The sequence below is a fragment of the Diospyros lotus genome, chromosome 1, assembly GCF_014633365.1.
Source record: "Diospyros lotus cultivar Yz01 chromosome 1, ASM1463336v1, whole genome shotgun sequence".
In the NCBI taxonomy this organism is placed as follows: Eukaryota; Viridiplantae; Streptophyta; class Magnoliopsida; order Ericales; family Ebenaceae; genus Diospyros; species Diospyros lotus.
The window spans coordinates 31,935,676-31,957,810 of NC_068338.1; the positions used below are offsets into that span (position 1 = coordinate 31,935,676).

The 22,135-nt window shown below is 35.0% G+C and overlaps 2 protein-coding genes across 6 annotated transcripts; both read left to right on the forward strand.

Moving 5' to 3' along the window:
- Positions 1 to 5,099: 5,099 nt before the first annotated feature.
- LOC127808550 (ATP-dependent zinc metalloprotease FTSH 9, chloroplastic-like) lies at positions 5,100 to 16,263 on the forward strand. 4 transcript variants are annotated; one of them, XR_008024958.1, is made up of 14 exons: positions 5,100 to 6,271; positions 10,987 to 11,052; positions 11,142 to 11,276; positions 11,378 to 11,443; positions 11,791 to 11,976; positions 12,074 to 12,160; positions 12,247 to 12,360; positions 12,465 to 12,589; positions 12,703 to 12,811; positions 13,626 to 13,751; positions 14,694 to 15,014; positions 15,103 to 15,226; positions 15,349 to 15,659; positions 15,938 to 16,263. XR_008024958.1 is itself a non-coding variant. In XM_052347120.1 (13 exons), exons 1-13 carry the CDS (start codon positions 5,381 to 5,383, stop codon positions 15,471 to 15,473), a joined length of 2,475 nt encoding a protein of 824 aa, XP_052203080.1. In that variant the 5' UTR covers positions 5,100 to 5,380; the 3' UTR covers positions 15,474 to 15,909. The 4 variants fall into 4 exon arrangements, 2 of the variants coding, with proteins under 2 accessions (XP_052203080.1, XP_052203089.1); XR_008024959.1 differs by having other exon boundaries at positions 15,947 to 16,263; XM_052347120.1 differs by lacking the exon at positions 15,938 to 16,263 and having other exon boundaries at positions 15,349 to 15,909.
- Positions 16,264 to 18,103: 1,840 nt separating this feature from the next.
- On the forward strand, positions 18,104 to 21,710 carry LOC127795209 (josephin-like protein). Of its 2 annotated transcripts, none has more exons than XM_052326749.1 (2): positions 18,104 to 18,277; positions 21,241 to 21,710. In XM_052326749.1, the coding sequence occupies exons 1-2, from the start codon at positions 18,217 to 18,219 to the stop codon at positions 21,627 to 21,629; spliced, it is 450 nt and encodes a 149-aa protein (XP_052182709.1). In that variant the 5' UTR covers positions 18,104 to 18,216; the 3' UTR covers positions 21,630 to 21,710. The 2 variants fall into 2 exon arrangements, 1 of the variants encoding a protein (XP_052182709.1); XR_008021761.1 differs by lacking the exon at positions 21,241 to 21,710 and adding an exon at positions 20,993 to 21,201 and having other exon boundaries at positions 18,130 to 18,277.
- The last annotated feature ends 425 nt before the right edge of the window (positions 21,711 to 22,135 follow it).

Sequence of the window (22,135 nt, forward strand, 5' to 3'; positions counted from 1 at the left end):
CGATGATTCATGAATTGTGTTCCTCTTATATGATAACACGGACGAAATTATTTTTTTTTTGTTAAGCGTGATTAATTTATTAGTAATGCTACAGGACAACAGTCATGACATCGTCAATACATATATAATAATTATATGATGATGATAGTGACATAGTGTTTGATTGAAAAATATAAAAGGGCACGCAACATATTATTGATGATGATTGTCAAATACTCTTTAATATTACTCTTAATTTATTATTATAATGCGTTTGTTATCTTAAGATCTTAACTTTTATTTGGAAAAATAAAATCTTGTTTGGCACTTAAATCATTAGCATTTTTTTTTTATTTTTGTTTTCTACATATATTTTTGAACCTTAAGTTTGCTTCCAAATTACACTCAGATGACACTATCGATTCAATCACTTTTCTGTAATTTAAGATTATTTTAAAAATTATTATAATTTTACTTTTTTTTTTTCATTTCGTTTGATTTCAGCAACAATTGTTTAGATTTTGTATTAAATAATTTTTCAATAAAAAATAAATTAAAAAAAATGAGAAGTATAAGGGGAATATAAATGAAATAAGTCAATTGCCCATCCGTGAGGACTAATCTGAGGATAAGTTTGAAGCTATTGAATTTTGGATAAGATAAGATTTCCACCTAATGCGATATTAAACTGAAACTAAAACTACGGTAAGAGAGAGAAGAATAGTCTAAGGAAATGCTTATATTTAGTGCTCAAAATCTAAGTTTATTTGTACTGTATAAAACGATTTGTTTATTGAATAATATTAATAAGATATATTATTTTATTAAATATTTTTGTTATTACTCGAATACAACAATTAATTTTTATTTTTTTTTGAAAATTCAACAAAAAATTGGCAGGACTAGGTGGGAATGCAAGACATATCCAAAAGAAACCAACACAACTGAAATGATGCTCACTCTAGTGTTAGGAAGAGAAAGGAAATATCCTCGATGAAGTCACCCAAAATGTTGCTCTAAAGAGATGGTCTAAAAGCCAAAAAACAATTAGAAGGTACGTAGAGATTTCTCTCGTGTAACTTTTTTAATGCTTAAGTTAGGTGTTGTCATAGTGGGAGAAAGTATGCAGATGAAATATGCAGTCATTGCAGAAAAAGTGTGCAATTAATTGTCCAAAAATATGAAGATTTTCTTGAAAAGTTACGTGAAAAAGTCGTTTAGATCACCTAAAGAGTCAAGAAGTAAAAGAAGGATTGGATCCCTCAACATAAAGGATTGGTGGGATATTTATAGGCATCACTTGGTGATTAGGACATGTGTCATGTGCGTGCAAGGGATGCACAACTTTTCAAATTACGGGTCGCTTGATTCTTTCGACCAAACATAATTGTCCCTGATGTTAAGCTCTAAAGGACTTTAGTGAAAAAAAGGGTCATCTCCTGTCTATTGTCCTAAAGGATAGCTTATAACAATTTCATATATTATATTTTTGTTTTTAAAACATAGAATTTTCTTGAATTTACAACACTTTTATTCTGTCATAAAAAAATAATTATTAAATTTTTGCTAATTTTCAAAATAGCCCCCGTTCTATTGTCTTCACCGAATCATTTAAAAAATATATATTATTGCTAATAACAAAAATGTTTAAAAATATAAAAGTGATTAATATCATTTTGGTGATTTATTAATTATAAGAATGGTCTGTATTATTTTATAAAATACAAAAGTGATTATAACTTAAAAAATTCAAACGCATAAAGGATAAGGAAACTGCAAAGTTAAAGAGTCACTTGACAAAACTTTTAGTTTTATTTATTTTTTGATTTTTATATAAAGCAAAATATAAATTTCTCTGGTGTGGGTTAAGCGTTATGTTTATATGCCTCTTTTGGTTTATTTTTAGTCACAGAAGTCTATTTTTTTCTTTGTATTACCAAGATAATCTCTTAATGATATTTCAATAAAAATGACATTATGATCTTAAAATATGAGTTCTATTCTGTTGTCCATCTAATGTGGATTAGTTGGAGGGGGCGTATGTCTGTCCTCCAATATTTGCCCGTATTAAACAAATATTATGTTGTCTAACACGAATAACATAATATTTTTTTAATGAACATATATATACATATATAGTTTAATTTTTTTTTTTTTATTTTCTCTCCTTTCCCAATCATTGACGCTAAGGAGAGGCCATAGATAAACAAGAACTTGTACGAGGAATTGTTGATTTTCATGGTCTAAAGTATTCAATGTTATCTAGGCATAAACCAGGAAGGAATGCCATGAATAAAATTACACATAACAAAAGCAATATTCTCACCCTTCAAACTCTCTTAAATTCGCCTTATTTTTTCACACAAAGGATTGATCCAAGAAAACTATTAAACTCAATGATCCATGACCAAAATTCAATCATGAATGAATTGTGTTTTCTCTTTTTCAACCAGAATCCAATGATAAACATAGTTCAACCATGGCTATTAGTTCAAGTGGTGGTGGCAATAAGCCATCACTTACCTATATATATATATATATTGTATTTACAAATGAGAGAGAAAAGGAGAGATAAGAAAAAAAAAAAAAAAGAATAGAATATGGATATTTTAGACATTTTGAAAAAATAATATATGTAGTTAATTGATGACAGGGAAAAATTATTATGAGTTTTCAAACTTAAACTATAATTGAAATACTCCCCAAAGATGATTCAAGCTCTTTTAGCTATTTATGGTAAGTTTGAGATTATGGATTCAAATTTTTCAATACTTCTTAATACTGATATTTTTAATTATTTCTTATATACTCAAAAAAGTATAAATTTCACAAACTATCTTGAGTGTTGCTTAAATTGCACTAATCTCCTTTGAGGTTAATTATGGCACAACACATAATTCTCTATAGTTAATTAATAACAATTAATTTTACAAATGACACTATTGACCATCAAAGAGAGAGAGAGAGATATTAAACTCATATCATTATGGGAAAAGAGCGAAAGTGAGGTTTGACAAATCTAGTTTTATTGGGTTTGTTTGAGCTTAAAAATCTAACTCGCAATAAGATTTGTATGTGCGCTTGCACCGTGCGTGTGAGAGAGAGATTAATTAGTATATCTTTTTCAGTCTCTTTAGTCAATGAAGATTACGAGACAACAAAGAAAGAAATGTACCAAACCAATTGGATATTTTTCATTTTCTTTGACTATTTGAGTTCCAATTGACAAAATCCACAATAATGAGTTCCAAATTTCAGGTTTTCAATAGAGAGAGGGGATCAAGTTTTTGGTGAGATTTTGCCAAAAACATCGAAAACCTAATCGAATCTAAACCAAGAGTTTGAAACTCCATTGATGGATTTTATGATTGAGGGCTTGAAGTCCAATTTGGTTAATTTAACTAGATCAAGGGTTTATCTTATCGTAAATGACAAATATTCACATCACATCTTAAATCTTAAACTCTAAACTTATCATATCAAACATTCGTTGGATTTGAATATGTGATGACATTATGAATCACATGTAATTAGAAAAAATCCAATGCTTCATTTAGACTTGCTTACCTTTATGAAAGGGTGTTGTCAATAATTACCACTAATAATTAAATTCCTCTTATAGTGGAGCAAGACAATATTTATGTAATTAATATGTCATGGTGATGTTATGTCATACATTTAAATTGTATATATATATATATATATATATTTTTGAAGTAAATTTCACGAACAACCCTTAGGTTTACATACATTGCATCGGTTATATTTGTTTTTAAAAATGATAAAAATCTCCCTTCTAGTTAACACAAGATTGAAATTTATCATTTTATCTTTACATATAAACAAATTCTCCTATCTTCCCCTTTTAGTCTTGTATATCTCTTTTTTTATCTTTTCTTGATTCCAACAATTTGTCTACTATGTCTCTAGTAACTTGTGATTAAGTAGGTGTCTCTTCCTTCTTTTTCCCCCTTTCTCTTTCTTTCTACACACACACACCAGAAATCTATTACTTCATTGGTTTCCAACTGAATTCAAGTCAATAACCATATCAAATCCAATTGGAAACCCTATCTCGAGATTTGGTTTTTGGTAGAGACAGGGAGACTTGAGAGCCATTGACTAGTGGGTTCCACTGCCACAAATTGCTAAAAATAAGGCAAATAAATTGTCAGAATTAGAGAAAAAGAAGAAGAAAGAAATATGCACAAAATTGAAGAGAAACAAGAGATAAAGAAAAGTTTATATGTAAGAATAAAATGATCGATTTTAATATTTTGTCAATTATAAGTACTTATAAGGTAGATGTCATTATTAAAAACACAAGTATTTATGTAATTTAGACAAAGCTCAAGAGTAACCTGTGATATACATATATATATATATAATTAGAGTGTATTAATTTTATCATCCCCATATTTAGAGGTTTTCAAATTTCAATCCAAAATGAAAAACTAGTTCAATTTAGGACCAAGAATTTGTAATATACTATATATGTAAATAATGACGGATCTATATATGAGTTGTCCTGCACTGAAATCCAACAACTCATTATTATAAAACAAATATTTTTTAATAACAACTTAATAAAATAAAAGTATAGTCTACTCCAAAATCTGTGATGCATAGTTTTATACTTTCAAAAAGTTTCAGCTTTCTCTTAAACAAATTTCTGGATCTGTCTATGTAAAACATATAATATTTTTAAAAAATTTATATTAAAAAGAGTATTAATCGATTTGGGGCGGATCATACTGAATCAGGTTGTAATGTTTGATTCAAAATGTCTATAAATTTTAACTTTCATCATATTGGGTCGCATGCAATCCAGTCCAATCCAGATGGAAGAGAATAAACGCACGTGTCCAACTACATAAACATTTTCTCCCACCGTACAAGAGGAACTTTAACTGTTAGTGGTGATCAATGGCAACGCCTTGTTTCGTCAGGGAGAGGAAGTCCGAACGAAGCACTCGATTTTTTTGAATCACATGCGGTTCACAACGCCATTGGGCCCCATACTCTACTCGTGGCCAAATCGCCGCCTCTCATAACTCTTGCCGCAGGTGAGCGCCGACGCAGAGAATCATCGCTCTTGATTTTATATGCCCCGGGGCTGTGGACCTCGTGGAGAAGGCCACCATGCAATTTACGGAACTCTCGGATAACACCAACCTCCAAGTGCCGTTGGGTTAACGGCCCAAATTCTCAACCAGCTAGATCGGACGGTTCACGTTTATCCTCCAACACCCCCCCGCCCCCAACCCTCTTCGACCTTCTCCTCCACACCACACTCTTTGTACTCTCCGACACCAGACCGGGAATTTCCTCACGTTATTTGAAAGTAGATAGCATCTAATTTGAGCGCCTTTTTTCTTTCTTTCTTCCTTAGGGTTTTCAAATGGCGGCAATTGAACCTTCAAGAATTTCAATTCACAGAAAATTCTATCTGAATTCGAACGGTAATCGCCGGGACTTGTACAGATATGGCTTTTTCTGTGACCGATTTAGGGTTTTGCATCAAGAACCGAGACGTTTTCCTGCCAATTCGATGTCGTTTCGGTCGATTAACGTGTATACACAAGATAGGGTTTCGCGGGGCTTGGGTAGGTTTGATCTGTGGAGAGGGCTTCTGAGGAAGCAAGATTGGAGGGAGAGTAGAATACGTGCCAATAGTTCTTGCGAGCAAGATACAGATTCCAAGACTAATTCGGCGGAGAATAGTGAAGGCAAGGCCGGTGAGAGCCAAGGAGTTAGCAAGAAGCAGCCGAGTTCGAAACCGTCGCCGCCACCGCCGCCGAGGAAGGAGAAGCACCGGAAAGGTGGGTGGTTGAAGGGCGGGAAATGGCAGTGGCAGCCGATAATTCAGGCGCAGGAGATTGGTATACTGTTGTTGCAATTAGGGATTGTCATGTTTGTTATGAGGTTGCTCCGGCCGGGAATTCCGCTGCCGGGATCGGAGCCGAGGACTCCCACTGCATTTGTCAGCGTTCCATATAGTGATTTTTTAAGTAAAATCAATAGTAATCAGGTGCAGAAGGTTGAAGTGGACGGTGTTCATATTATGTTCAAGTTGAAGTCCGATCAGGGTATTGTGGAAACTGAAGTGGGAAGCAACAGTAAGTTGCAAGATTCAGAAGCATTGTTGAGAAGTGTTGCCCCCACTAAGAGGATTGTTTACACAACGACCCGTCCCACTGATATCAAGACTCCATACGAGAAGATGGTTGAGAATGATGTTGAATTTGGATCGCCAGATAAGCGGTCAGGTGGATTCTTAAATTCTGCATTGGTAAGTTTTAGGGCTTGGCAATTACCATGAATTGATTATTTTGAGTGTTGAAGTTCTAAACTTTTATGAAAATCAACTGGCATTTGCTCTTGATTATCGTAGAATAGAACTTAACTAGTAAGAGTCTTTAGTGTCTTTTGTCTCAATACTATTAACTAAGCCATGTTTAACCCAATTCTAAGAATATTTATTGTGTCATATAATTTTTTTATTAGAAGTTAGAGTTGCTGCAGACGCATTTCATATAGGCAGGCATGATTGAGTAGGATTTTAGTAGGAAAAAGGAAAATTAGATTCCGTTGTGTCATACGAACTCAACTCTTCACAGTGACAAAGAAATTAAAATTCTGCAATGCCTCGAAAAAGAAATGATAGAAATAATGTGCTAAGGCACACACCAAGAGAGGGGGGGGGGGGGGGGGGTTGAATTGGATATCTTAAAAATTTAGTGAGGAATGGATGTCTTTTGTTGCAAAATAAGATATAATGCTAATTAGGATTATCAAGATAGTGCACCCAAAACAGCAATGAGAATAAGAGCAACACAATGATTTATAATGGTTCGACTTGACCCAAGTCTAATCCACTACCTTAGCTCCTCACTAAGGATTTTTAAAAACCAATCCACTAAAAAATATAACCTCCTATCTTCAAGATAGGCCCTCTAGCAAAAAAATGTTAGGCAATACAAACCTCCTACCTAATAAGTAGGCCCTCTAGCAAAGATGCTAGGAAATACAACAAAGTGAAAATGAGAGTTTTTAAGGGTTTACCCCCTTAGTTACAGGTTCTCTCAATATACAAGGCTTGAAATGATAATAAGCAATAAATATACAAAGCCTTTTCAGTGAAAATGAGGGAAATATAAAAATTACAGCACAATGAATGATCTTGGCAGTTGGTAGTTGAGTATTCAATCCCTCTAAGCCCTTTAAATGGCCCAGCAGCCTGGTATATATAGTTGAGGCTGAGAAATGCCAAAATTCGAGCCGTTGGAGACAGTTGGGCTGCATTAAATGCACTGAAAAACTAGTCGTTATAAAATTTTCTGAAAGAAACTATCGACTGTTTATTTAAAATTGTCGACAATTTCTATACAGAGGCTGTCCACAGTTTAGATTCAGAGAGCATGCTTTTGAACTGTTGACAGTTTCATGAATACTGTCTATAGATTGGCTCTTTAATCAAATGATACTGTCGACAGTTCTTAGAATAATGTCAACAGTTTTGAGCTATGTTTTTCAAAAAGGCTTTTCCGTTTAACTTGATTTCAAAAACGAGTTTCATGAATTGAACAAGATTTCAAAACTTGTTTTATGATCAATCTTTGATTGTTTGGAAGAGTAAGGACACATTGATATGAAAAACTTGATTTTACTTTGAATACAATATGTTTGAAATTGAATTTAAATCAAAGCTCTATACTTGATTTTTGAGGATGATTGTCATTATCAAAACCAAAACACCAAAACCATTATTAGAATATCAGGAAATGGCTCCAAAATTCCATTCCTATCTTATAGATTCAAATCTTGTCCTCTATTGCTACAGAACTTAATGGTAGAAATTTCATGGTAGAGCAACTATCTTGGAAGATTTTCCCTTGTCCTTGAAGCAAACCAATGGATAAAAAAGTTACACTATTTGGAATTGTTGAGGTAACATGGCAGATAAAGTTACACCTCTTTCTACAAGGTTAAGCTTTTAAGATAGTGTTTGTTAACCAAGATATAGATTGGAAAAAATGAGATTTGGAAAACATTTCGGATAAAAGTGTTTTCCATTGTGTTTGTTAAATTTATCTTAAAAGAAATCATGTGACTTCTTATCTTGGACCTTTTAGATAAATTTATCTCTCTTCCCCCTTCGGATAAGTTATCTTGATACAACATTATTTTACTTGATATTTATATAGTGGCACAAAGAATCCCACTTGTTGAGCTGAGAAGGTCATGCAACCATTTTTAGTAGTCATGTGCACTATTTTACCTCATAGAGTAGAGGTTGAAAATCTATGTGCCACCTTGCCAAACAAGCATGACAGGAAATGCCACTTGGGTAAGCATGACACCTGAATGCACACTAGGATAAACATTTTCTCTACAAGAAATGGGGGTTTGCCACACTTTCTGTGTTAATGTGATCCTTGAACTTTGTCCTCTCACAAGGAATCAAGCTTGCCCCCGGTGTAGAAAGTTGAATGTACTGAAGGTCAAGACAAACATCATGATGAAAAGAAGACGCACCTATAGTCAAGGACCTAGGCAAACATCCAAGTTCAAAAAAAATTGTGACTTTTGAATGATGGTTGAACTTGAATTAAGATCATGTAAATTTTTTCTTGTCAGTTTTTAACTGACAGCCTCACGTCAGTTTCAAAAGATTTGCTGACCTAATTTGTAATTTTTGCTTCAATTCTTGTTTGCTTGAGATGCCAGAACTTGGATTTTTCTGCTGTCTTAATGGCAGAAAAATCAGTTTGTGGGTCCATTGACCAAAAGGCACCAAATGAACAACAACTTGATGTTCGCTCCGTTCATAACTACTGGCCTACACAGATTGGCAACAACTGAATTAAGGGTACAAGTTACTTAATTCGCACCTTGACTTCCCAGTTTGTTTAGGTTGCAAACTTGCAGAAGAGCTTGGTCCATGATGCTGGTACCACTCTGTGAGATGGTAAAGACATTGGTGAGATAGACCATGAACCCATGTACATTTTCTCCATGCTTCAAAACTCGTCTTTTCTTAGGAACTCCAAACCTTTGGTATTTGAGAATCTGAGGGGAGAGACATACACTTGTTCAGTGTTCGAAGAAATCATGTATCATGAAATTGGTGGTGTGGTGATTCCATGCCTTCCAGTATCAGTAATGTCCTGTGCAATTTTCTCTCTATTTGTCAAACATGTCAGAACTTCATTTCCCTCTTTGTTCCTTTCATTTATAGAGCAGTTTGCAGTTCTGTATACAATGTGTAGAAATTTTTAATGTCCCTAATCAGATTAGGTTTTATAAAATCATAACAAAGTTTGTGGATCTGTCCGCAAAAGCATGAATGAAAAAGAGTTACCTCACTCAAATTTCACAAACACAAAATCCGCCAAAAGCTCACTCTCAATACCTTTGATTGTCTCCTACCTGTCTTAGAATTGATGGGTTCCTTTTTCTTTTCTTTTTTTTTTTCTTTTTTGATAGCTAGGAAAAAACAAAACTTAGTGCTTATATACGTAGGGGCTAGGGCATGTAGCGTGTGACCTATTGGGGATCTCCTCCTTTATTTAAATTAGTCTGTACTAATTTAATAATTGCAATCATGCTTATCAATAGAGTTACAGTTTTAATAAAGGACTAGATACTCATTTGTGAGACCACCTTTTTTGCGTATTAATCCTTCCACCAACTAATATTCCATATAAATTTATGAGACCAAACCAATTCAAATATTGTTGCTACCAAGTTTATGTGTGTCTCTTTCAAGATACTTGAACGATAAAACAATTTGGAAAACCAAATATAAAATATTTATTGTATATTACATGCAAAATAAATATTTATAAAAAGTGGTTTCCAAATTGCCTGGTTGTATTTTAATAAAAAATCCAAGAGACACAATCATGAATATTCTCTCCTACAATAGGAGTGGTGGATTCCTTATTAAAAGAGTACTACCCTCATATACTCAATATATAATCTTACATGTCCACATATAGCCACCCATTAGGTATCACCAGTTGCCAGTTGGCAATGCCAATACTACATAAATCATCTATAAGATTTAGCAACATTCTCAAGTCAAGGACTTTCTATAACATTAATAATAATAATACACTTCCAATAACATTGATGGATCTAGAGTATTCTGGTAGTAGTCTCGTCCAATATTTGTCTTTACAAATACCCACATGTTACTAAGAGTCTTCACTTAAATGACTCAAACACATAACTCTCTCACATATAGTCATACAGCATGTGACAACCTTTTCAATTAACATCTTGCCCCACAATGTTTATTGGTTGTTGACAATTTTAAGATTACAAAGGAAAATAAAATCATATTTCTTTGTTAGTAATCTCTATTACTAACATGATTTCATACAATGCAATCTAAGGACAAATATGACATGTAAGAAACAACAAAAGTTATTGGTTTTGCAGGGTATACAAAAACTTTCACAATGGTCAATTATCTTTGCTTCCTAATACTACTGCTTCCTATTGCTGACTTTTGCCACACCCGGGAAAGAAATGGCTACTTGAAAATGAAATCTTTAATCAAATGAAAATATGACTTGCAGTTCTTTAATTCATTCTTCAAGTTTATAAGGCATTGTGGGTGCAGTCTTGCTGTCTATGTTCTCTCAATTCGTCCTTAAATACTTCATGCACTTTGCTTTCTACTCTGGGCTAAGGATGTGTATGTGTTTAATGCAAAAAAATATGGAATTGCTAATGAGACCTGATTTCTGCAGTTTCACTTTCTACACTTGCAACTTATTGCACTCTTAAAATTCTGCAATATTATCTTTCTTCTCCCTGCAGTATATATTGTTTGTATTTCATCCCATCCATTTTCCACTATATATGCTTATTATACTTTTGAAACATCAACAAAATCCTACTGTACATCTTGTAATGCATGTTATTTTGTAGTGCAAAAATATTGCCTATGAGAAATATAGTCCTATATTCTTGATTTTGCCCTATTCTTTATAGGTAGCTTTGTTCTATGTGGCTGTGCTTGCAGGGCTTCTTCATCGCTTCCCTGTAAGTTTCTCACAGGTGTGTACAAGCTATTACTTCTATTTTTTCACTGAGACTTATTGCATACAAATTGTGATTTTGAATTGATATGTTTAACTTGTTAACAGCACACAGCTGGTCAGCTTAGGAACCGCAAGTCTGGAGGTTCTGGTGGAGCAAAAGTGTCCGAACAAGGTGAAACTGTTACATTTGCTGATGTTGCAGGTGTTGATGAGGCTAAGGAGGAGCTAGAAGAAATTGTGGTATGTTGGGCATTCCACTCATAAGTGAATCAAATTACAATTGCTTTAAAATGAACTACCCTCATTCAGGGAATTCCACATGATGGCCTTTTTCCATCCAGGAATTTCTCAGGAATCCAGACAGGTACACACGAGTTGGTGCTCGCCCTCCTCGAGGTGTTCTCCTGGTGAGTTTTGACAGGGTTAGTTGTAAAGGCTACTCTACTTTGTGTATAAAAGTTAGGGATAGAAGTTGCTGCAATGCAAGAAATTGTCTGCCAGCTGCCTGTTAACAATTTACAGTGTAGTATATGAGCATCTTCATCTAAAATTCCCTCCGTCTTTCTCATCCTGCTGATGACTATTGAATTACAATATAAGGGGTTCATGTTCATATGACCAAGTAAAAGTTTCTTCATGGGATCAACCTAGTGAATTGCTCCCTAATTTTTCTTCTTACATGATGGTTTATGCTACATTATGTTGTTATGATTTATTCTTGATGCAAGTTTATGTACAATTTCTTTTCTTACAGGTGGGTCTTCCTGGGACAGGTAAGACACTTTTAGCAAAGGCTGTAGCTGGAGAAGCTGATGTTCCTTTCATTAGTTGTTCTGCAAGTGAGTTTGTGGAATTGTATGTCGGCATGGGGGCATCCCGTGTCAGAGATCTCTTTGCAAGAGCCAAGAAGGAGGCACCCTCAATTGTTTTTATAGATGAGGTTAAAATCCCTGGGTCCATTTTTCCTGTTGAGTGTCCATTTTTGGCCTCTGAGCCTTCTTGGTAGGCTTTTAGGTGCCTTCATTCTTTTTGTGCAGATAGATGCTGTAGCAAAAAGCCGTGATGGTAGATTTCGCATTGTCAGTAATGATGAGCGGGAACAGACCTTGAACCAGCTGCTCACTGTAAGGATCTTGCAATTTGTCTTTTTTCTTAAATAACATATAAGGTATGCCGACATGAGATTTATGTTTTTGAGATAACTATGCAGGAGATGGATGGGTTTGATAGCAATTCTGCTGTGATAGTTCTTGGGGCAACCAATCGCTCTGATGTCTTAGACCCTGCACTTCGTCGACCTGGCAGATTTGATCGTGTGGTTATGGTCTGTATTTTAAGCTTGTGGGTTTACCAGTTGAGATTTGCTGTCAAAGGAGCTCCTCCTAGCTTAAGTTTTCTCGTAAATTGTTTGCTTCATTCCCATTTTAGGTGGAAACACCTGATAGAACTGGAAGAGAAGCAATTTTGAAAGTACATGTTTCCAAGAAGGAACTTCCTTTAGGAGATGATGTTGATCTTGTGGCTATTGCTTCTATGACTACTGGGTTTACAGGGTAATCACCTTTCTTTCTGATCCAATGATAGTGCTAGGCCTGCCTGTTTTTCCATTTTTTAACATGTTTATCTAACACATTGGAAGTATTTGTTGATTTTCTATATTGTACAGGGCAGACCTTGCAAACTTGGTAAATGAGGCCGCTCTGTTGGCAGGAAGAGAAAATAAAGTTGTCGTTGAGAAAATTGACTTTATTCAAGCCGTGGAGCGGTCCATAGCTGTAACTCTCTCTCTTGGTGCTTTTATGTGTAGTAGATTGCTCCTTTCTTTACTTTCTTAGTTATACCCCATTTCTTTTATCTTGTGTTTTTACTTCCACCTGGTATAAAATCTGTGCCTTTTTTAGTGGTCCATTTTATTGACATTTGCCATCCATCTGTATCTAATGAAGTTATTTGTGGCTCATTATGATATCACTGCAAGTGCAACCTGGATAACAAGCTTAGTGTCATTACCATGAACCCGAAGTGTCATTTTCAAAGGCTTTTGTTTGCCTATAAAGCCCCTATGAAATCTGTCTCTGAGGATTGCTTTAGCTCCAACAGACATTGTTATTATATTCATCCATACGTCACCATTTGTTTACTGTTTTTATAATAGTAATAAGTAAATAAATAAATGCCCTTTGGCTGGTAACATGCTATACACATGCTATAAAGATGTGTTCCTCCATCAGTTATGTTTTTAGCATTTTATTTGAATATTTAACATGTTATACTTTCTTCTTTTTTTCCTTCTTTCAATTGAAGAGTAAATTTCTCAACTTCACAATAGTCCACTAGATTCATTTCCATCTTTAATGTGGAGCACATTTCATTACAGTTTGATTCTTGTCATATTTACATGTTCATGCCTGTTGCAGTCAATCATTGGATTTGTTGAATGTGTCATTGATCTGCTTGTGCATCTATATAGTAAAGTTCTCTAAACAATTCTTCTTGTTGTAGATTCTAGATCTTCAGCTCTTGGTCTAGATGATTTAGAAGCTGAATCCATTTTCTTTCTTTCTTCTGCTTTTTTATTTTTCCTTGAAGGGAATTGAGAAAAAAACTACCAAGTTGAAGGGAAGTGAGAAGGCCGTAGTTGCTCGGCATGAAGCTGGTCATGCAGTGGTAGGGACTGCTGTTGCAAACCTCCTGCCTGGACAGCCACGTGTGGAGGTAGCAAGACAACTCCATATTTCAAATATATTCTTGCTTTCTTCTCGTCTTCTTAATTTTTTGTTTTGTTGGGAAGAGCAAGTTGTGTAGCAATTGGCTTTGGAGATTCATATTAGTTGCCAACCTAGGCTGATAACTGGAGAATTGGCAGAAAATTTGACATTCTTTTGGGCTATAGCTGCAAAATTTTTCATGTGGGCAAGGGCGATTGCCTTCCTGAGTTAAATTTTATGGGCTTGGGAAGAACCTAGCTGCTGTTGGAAGCCCAAATTAATTTGTGTTTATGTCGGAACCTCTGCCAATAGGGAGAATTTAGTTTTCAGTTTTGGTAGTTGTTAAAGGGTGATAAAATGCTTTTCTTTGTATAGAGCTCCAAGGAGTGTCAGCTGCTGCTAAGGTGATCAGCACCCACAAGATAACTAATATAAGTTATTATCTTGATATATTGTGATTTCGGACTTACATAGATCTCTCTCTCTCTCTCTCTCTCTCTGATTTCATAAATATAATAAGATATCTAAGCCATCTTGTTCAGTAATTGCTTAGTGTTATCAACCGGTACTTCAAAGTTGAAACCATCAACTCTGCTGCTTCAATTTGAATGAATCCATTAGATTAGCTCTTTGTTTTTTGTTTTTTTCTACTGTAGAATCTTGAACGTTTCAATATGGACAACCCTTTAGTTTTTTATGGTACGGGCCTTGCATGGTTTTAAGTCCTGATTTTAAGGGTTTTTATGCCAACGGACACAAGCACATATGTCATAAACTTATTCATCTCCCCATATAGTTTATAGGAGGAGATATACAAATAATGTGTTGTAAAATGTTGTATCATAAAGTGTGGACTCAAAGTTCAGCTCATAGCCTGCATTGGTAACCGTACAGATGGGTATATAATTGCCATGTGATCTAATCATGAGAATGATTTTTGCTTTACCAGAAGTTGAGTATATTGCCAAGGTCAGGAGGGGCATTGGGGTTTACTTACACTCCTCCCACCAATGAGGATAGGTATTTGCTCTTTATTGATGAGTTACGAGGGCGCTTGGTTACTCTTCTTGGAGGACGTGCTGCAGAAGAAGTTGTTTATGCAGGCCGTGTGTCAACTGGTGCACTTGATGATATACGAAGAGCAACAGACATGGCATACAAGGCAGTGGCTGAGTACGGTCTTAATGAGACAATTGGCCCTGTTTCCTTGGCTACACTTTCTGGTGGCGGGGCTGATGAATCAGGGGCTATTCCTTGGGGAAGGGATCAGGTTTTCTTTTGCCGTCTCATTTTTTCCCCTCCTTTAAGTTACAACAATTGTTGGAGCAAGTATTGATCACGTACCATGCATATGACAGGGTCATCTTGTGGACCTTGTTCAAAGAGAGGTCAAAGCACTTCTCCAGTCTGCCCTTGATGTAGCCCTCTCTGTTGTACAGGCTAATCCCACTGTTCTGGAGGGGCTTGGTGCACATTTGGAAGGTAATGAAATCCTCCTCTTTTTAAAATTTAAATTCGTAATTGCCTGATACAGAGCATAAGAAATGGTTATTTAACAGTCCCTGCTTAAAATCGCTCAACATCATCTTCTGCTTTTTGCTCAGAAAAGGAGAAAGTAGAAGGTGAAGAGCTGCAAGAGTGGTTGAAGTTGGTGGTTGCACCAGCAGAACTTAAATTGTTCATTAGAGGAAAGCAAGGGGCCCTTCTTCCACTAAAAGCAGGTTCCTGATAGTATCTACTGCATGCTGTGGACTCATCAAGCTCGAAAGCTCAGGCTGCACTTCTACGTTCCAGCTACGTCTTAACCATTTGCAAGTAATGAAGATAAAACTGTGTTCACGACATTGACTCCTCATCAATTCCACTGCATAATTGACAGTGACTCGCCCTTGCAACTTCACAATCTTACGCCAAGGTATTCCCGGGTTTATCTTAGCAACTGCATTTTGTGTCTTCCTGTAAGTAAACACACGGGCAACAATTAAGGGTTTAATGCTGGGAACACGGGCTCTCGTTTTAGCAGTTGCATGATGCCTTTTGCATTCTGTTGTATATCTGGCTATTATTTCCCTCATACAATCTTAACTTGCCAATTGTAATTTTTGATGTTGTTAATATGCATGATTTCTTTAGCAAATAAATACACGTTGAGAATACTTAGAGCTTGTTGCTGCCTAATGTGTATTGTTCTAGTTATATTAGATACAACGAAGAGTTGGCATGCATTAGGGATGTGTGTTTGGGACATTGGCAGCGTGCGCTTCTGCTAGTAACTGTTGTTTCCTGAAGCTTGACGCAAATGGAGAACATCTTATATCAATCAAAGCTTACTTTCCCAGGGAACTCAAGACCCTCTGTTTTTGCTTTTATTTTTATTTTTTAAATTTTTTTTTTTTACAGACGCTGTATGTTTGGAGAGTTTGTATCCAGTATTTCTCTATCATACTTGTTTAACACCATCATAAAGCCAAGCCAGATCCTCAAGGAATATAACATGAGATGGAAATTCTGTTTGCCAATGTACTTGAGCATATTCCACTTCTGAAATTATGGTTTTTCTTTGATCCATTTTGCTGAAGTCAAGAAGATATAAATGTATCCTCAGCCCAAAGAAGAGGGTGAATTATCCTTTTATCATTGCTTAATAGTTAGTTTGCAAATGGTAACAGTGCGACAGCATGCAAAATGAATAGGGTAAGGAAGCTGTGGTAGTATGGTCTTTGGTGAAATGAATGGAACTCAAAAAAAAAAAAAAAAAAACATTATTGTTTAAAGTTGCGGGTCCAACTCGTGTTTGATTTTTTGGCATGCGATTAGTGAGGTGAATTTGCAAGTGATGATAATATTTAGTCTATTTTGTCTTTGTCCCATAAGGTTTATTTGTTTTTTTAAATGAGTTAAACGTGAAATTATGATTTATGTACATATATATATATTTAAATTGACAAGATAATGATTTTGTCGGGCTTCCTTGAGATAACATCCTCTTGTGGATGTCTTGCTATGGTACTCCTTTATTAATGAGAAATTTAACATGAATGTGATTCACCAACGATTATGTTGGGAGAGAATTTGAACTTAGGTACCCAGGTTAGCCTATCTACCCTAATTGACCGTTGTGACAACCTATGTGGTACCGTGCTGGTCTTCCTTAACAAGATGAGAGGAGGGCCTTATATGAGTACAGAATATCAATGTTTTCCTAAATGCCACTTCTTGTTTGTGTGAGGAAAGATATAATTTTCTTTTTTTTTTTTCTCTTCTTTTTTAATATTTTGGTTGTGCGGGTGAAGGAAAAAATCTCACCCAGACAGACACCATCAATTAATCAATGACCCCTCAAAAACTCATGTTCAGATGAGAAATAATTTCAAAATGAAATTTAATGCATAGTCTAATCTTTATAAAAAATTAAAACTCCATTCTTTTTGTTGTTTTTTAGTCACCCGTGTCTGTTACTGTTTGTTTATTATTATTTTTAATTAATTAATTAGTGGCCTCAGGCAATGAATTATTGATACAAAAATCGTAGATGACAAATAATGATTATTTTTAACAATAGAGAGGTAGTGATTCTCTAAATAAAAAAAAAAATAAGAGTAACTTGTTACTAATTATTTCTTTTCTTTTTTTTGGCTTAAAGATGTACAAAAAAAATCAAAAATTAATTGTTGATATTGTACGTGTCAGTCAGATTAACAAAAAACTTTGTGCGAATCCCAACTTATAAACAGAGTGAAATTGAAATAGAAGAAATTTTGTCAAAAAAATTAAAATACTATGTTTATTTGGGTTCCTATGTATGTCCTGTTATTTGATTCCAAATTTTGATTTTGCGTATTCTACATATATATTGTTTATGAATATATATCCATGTGGCTGCTGATTGAATACTCTCCCATTTTGAAATTATAAGTTTATGAATATATATATATCTATGTATGTCCTCAACATTTTGGTTGATTTCATAAATCATTTTGAAGGAAAATACTTTGCTAGGAGATCGGGTACTGTATGAATTGACTCGTACATTCAAAAATTGAGAAAATTTGAAATGTGATCAAATTAGAAAGCGTTTTAAACTTTTATGATCATTTTATAAAGAATTTAAGTTTAGTGACTAAGACATCAAAATTTTGTTATCTTTGGAGTGATTCACCCACTATTGGGACCTGCCATGCAACGCCAAAAAAAAAACACCTTTGGCTTACCTAACCGGGATGATGTCAGACGTAGGCAGCTACAGCAAAGTTGCTCTTGTACGGGTTCAAGGTTCCTGGGACGGACCAATTTGCTTTGTCATTGAGCCCACTATGTCCTTCCATGATAAAACCCTGCCTTCAAGTGGTGCTAAAGTGGCACATTTCTTCTCTGTGTGGCCCTAAGTTGTGCTCTCTGAAGATAACAGAGAATGTGAGGAAGTATGCTGAAGAGCATGGTTCTGGGGGCATGAGGAGGCCGTGCAGCATGGAATGGATCTATTAGTGATGAGTTTCTGGCTGCTAAGAAAACTGCTGGTGGCGAAACAACAAGGTAGGGTTGGTTGAGAAGTCTACTTTAGAGAAAATTATATGAATTTTTTAAAGAGTTAAAGTTTAATATGAATATCATTTAATTTTTTGGAAAGGTTCTCATGGACCTGAGTTTTATCTGCCAAGTCGTTATATTATACTTCTGAGAAGAGAGTTAGCTTATTAAACGTCAACTTATAATGTCTTAATATATAAAAATCTGTGTTAAGTAGCATAGTGTAGTGCGTTCATTTTCTTTTCCTTGTTTGCACAAGAGGGATATTTGGGATATCTATAATCACCAAAATAGCATCATAATACTTGTTTAGTTGACCCTTCTTGGTAGATATGTTCAACTGTATCTATTAATAGAAATTGTATAACAGTAAATCTGTATAAAGGCATCCACTTTGTTATGGTTGGGAGTATATCATTTTTGTCCGCAACCTTCTTGTTTTGTGAAGACTATTTACACCCGAACTCGTAACCTGTTAATCACAAAGAATCTTATAATTTCACTAATGTTACCCAAATCTCTCTTAAAATTATTTTTGTGGGTCTCACGTTTTCTTTTATAATTAAATTGATCGTGCTACTTTACTAAAGTTGTGATTGCAGCCAAAACTAGTGTTGAGCTCCGAACCCATTTTTCTCCTCACCTTTTGTTCCAACAAGATTGCAAATTCATAGGTCTTATTGATTTTCAAGGGTTAGGAGGCCTTCGACTTGTGCTAGTCCTGTCTCTTTGTTTATTTGCTAGCTTGCTTCATTCACAAAAGCGAAGGCACTATAATACACTATTAAATGTTATACTCCTTATTTCTTGGATTGTATTATAAAACACCAAATTATACTTGTAAAACCTAAATGGTTTAGAAACAAGTGAAACTATTTTGATTGGTTGTGGAAATTAGAAAATTATATTTGAAGAGAGAGAGAGAGAGAGAGAGAGAGAGATTAAAAATAAATTGACAGACTAAAAACTTAACAAACAAAAGTAGAGAGAGAGAATGAAAAGTTAATAGAAAAAAATGGTTTAATATAATATGAGACAATGGTCTTAAATGTATATATCTACTAAATAAAGATGAAATGGCATTGCACCCATAGTAAATTTAAGAAGATATAGCTGTCACATATCTTTCTGAATTCTTTAAATCTTTATTATGGCTTGTGGGCTGCAAATAGATTACCGAAAGGTTGATAAAGCTGGTAGACGACCAGTTGAATTCAAAAGAATAGCGGAGATGACCCTCTTCGGCCGTCTCTCTCAAGATCTGTTGGGTTTGTGAAAAACACATAGATTCTTCTATTTGAAACAATATATCAGGTCACCAATAGAAATAACCAAAGTTAGTTTCATTCGCTCGTGTTTAATTTTTAATTGAAAGGCTCACATTTGTAACATTGCTTTGGTGGACCGTGGACCAACAATTTCTTCATCCTTTTTTATCGGTTTGGTTTAGTTTTGCTTTTATTTGACCCTTGTTTGTTCACACTTGAGCAGACCTTCAAACTTCTACCTCCACTTCTATATCCAATAATGAAAGCAGCTATTTCCTCCTCCTCTTTTTTTTGAGTAAATGTTGTGAAGTGAAAAACGTCTTTATTTCCTAAATAACAATATAATAATGTTGCAGATATTGTTGTATTGTTGTTGGGAGAAACAAATTGACATTGGTGTGGGTTGTGGGTGAAGGGAGAGTTGAGTCTTATTTATGTAAAGTAAGGTCATTTTTTTCGTTTTCTGTAAGACTTTGTTTAAGATAAATTATGACTACATTTGTGCACCTTTAACCTAAAACAAACAACATTTGGCATGGGATGCGGTCATATTTTAATTGTTTCATACGGTGTTTGTGAGAAGTAACCAGCTCCCTTGCATGAGCAACTCACCTTCAACTAGAGAGTTCATGTTAGAAGTAACAAACTTATATTGTGTGAATCAATGGTAATTAAATTGTGATTTATAAGGGAGAAGGGTGAATCCCTTTTCTCATAAGAATTTTTTTGGAGAAAATTGTATATCTAGTTCACACTCTTTTAAAATACTGAAGGATTTATAAAAAAGAAAAAGAAAAAGAGTTACTTTCTACTTGTTTAGATTTTACTTAAAAAAACAGATAACTCGATTGTTCTTGTTTGAGAGTCAAAGTGAAGAGGAGAGGTAAAGGAAAAGTTAGAATTAAAAGATGCACCGCCTGCTTTGGAGAAATTTTGGAGAAAGAAAGGGGGATTGGGTTCCCTTCCCCTTCCTGTCCTCTTTTGGAACTTCTTCCAAAGAAGAGGATTACTTCCCCTCTATCCCCTCAACCCAAATATACTTTCTCATAGCAAGCAAGTATTCATATTATAACTGCATTAATTTTATAATTTTTTGGACACTGCGGGCTGCAGCTATCTATATATCCATAGTGCAAACTAATATTGCCTCACCCATTTAATGAAACTTATTATATTTACTTGGTTTCCATTGTACTTGGTAAATAACAAACACTTACCCTTTGTTTTGATGGAGATATATAAATAAAAAAATCATATATAAAATGATATCATTATTTTTATTATGTTCACTTGCCTTTTGAATAACGGATGAGTGATAACACAGAGTTTTTGGAATGTGACAATAACATGCCCACAAATTTCTTTTGGAATTATGGAAATGGCCTTCCCACCAAAGGCACAAACAAGTATTTTCTGCAAGATTTTAAGTGTTCTTTTCTGCCTGCTTTTGCAGGCAATGGGAGTCAACATAAACTGTTTAGTCTTCTCCCTCTTTTCTTCTTTGCCCTCTTCAGTTCGCTTCTATGTGCTTGTAATCTTCCTCAACTGTATTCGCATGCAAAACTTGAGGATTGAATTGAACAGCATCTACTGGTAAAAAAAGAAAAAAAAGAAAAACTGAATAGCCTCTTTTCCTTTATAAAATTCAACCCCCCCCCTCTCTCTCCAACAGAGATTTAGTGTTTTCAATGGCAACCAGAGGCTGTGGAAGAGAGAGTTTCAAACCATTTACTAATGAGGAAGCAGCAGCCAGTTTCCACAAACAGAAGCCTTGCAGGAGGGTTTTTGGCGAGAAGTCGAGATTTAGAACGGGTTGCAGATTCAGGGCAGCCGGAAGATCGTCGGAACTTTCGCTGACGAAATGTCTCAGGCATCTGGGTGGCAAAGTGGCCGCAGCTCTGCATTTCATTTGCCGGAAGAGGAGACATCCGGCAGCTCCTAATTACGCTTCTTCGGCGTCGGGAAGATCCAATTCATCTGTGGCTGCAACGGATTCTCACAGAGCAGAAGCCATTAACGACTGCATCCAGTTCATCAATTCCTCTTCTTCCTTGCAGAAATCTAATTCTCTTTCTACTAGTTCTTGTTAGCTTCTTTATCATGTTCATGTTCTTGCTTATAAAAGTTAGCTGGGACGTTAATGGCGGCAGTTCTAATTGCTGCAGAAGAATTTCTCAAAGCTCATTTGGCAGCATCGCTGCTATTAGTTAGAGCTTTTCCATAAGAAAGGTTCATGGCATGGCATTCCCAGTGTACGTAAATCTTTGAAGGAAAATAAAGGAAACAAAATAAACAGTACTTTGTCTTCATTCAATCTTCTAAATCTTGTAGGTTTTTGGGGAGGTATCATAGAACATAGTATGGCTCAAGAAATTGTTTTGAAATTACACTTATAATTTATTGGAGAGAGCTTGTGTATATTACATCCATATATAACTAAAAACCAGGTTTAATTTAACTAAATATTAGGGGGGGGGGGGGGGGGGGGGGGGGGGGGGGAATTTTATAATTGGCCTGCTGTGTTATTTGGTTTGTAAAAAAATGAGAGAAAAGAAGACTAGTGATAGATATAGATGTGACCATTATGAGATAAACC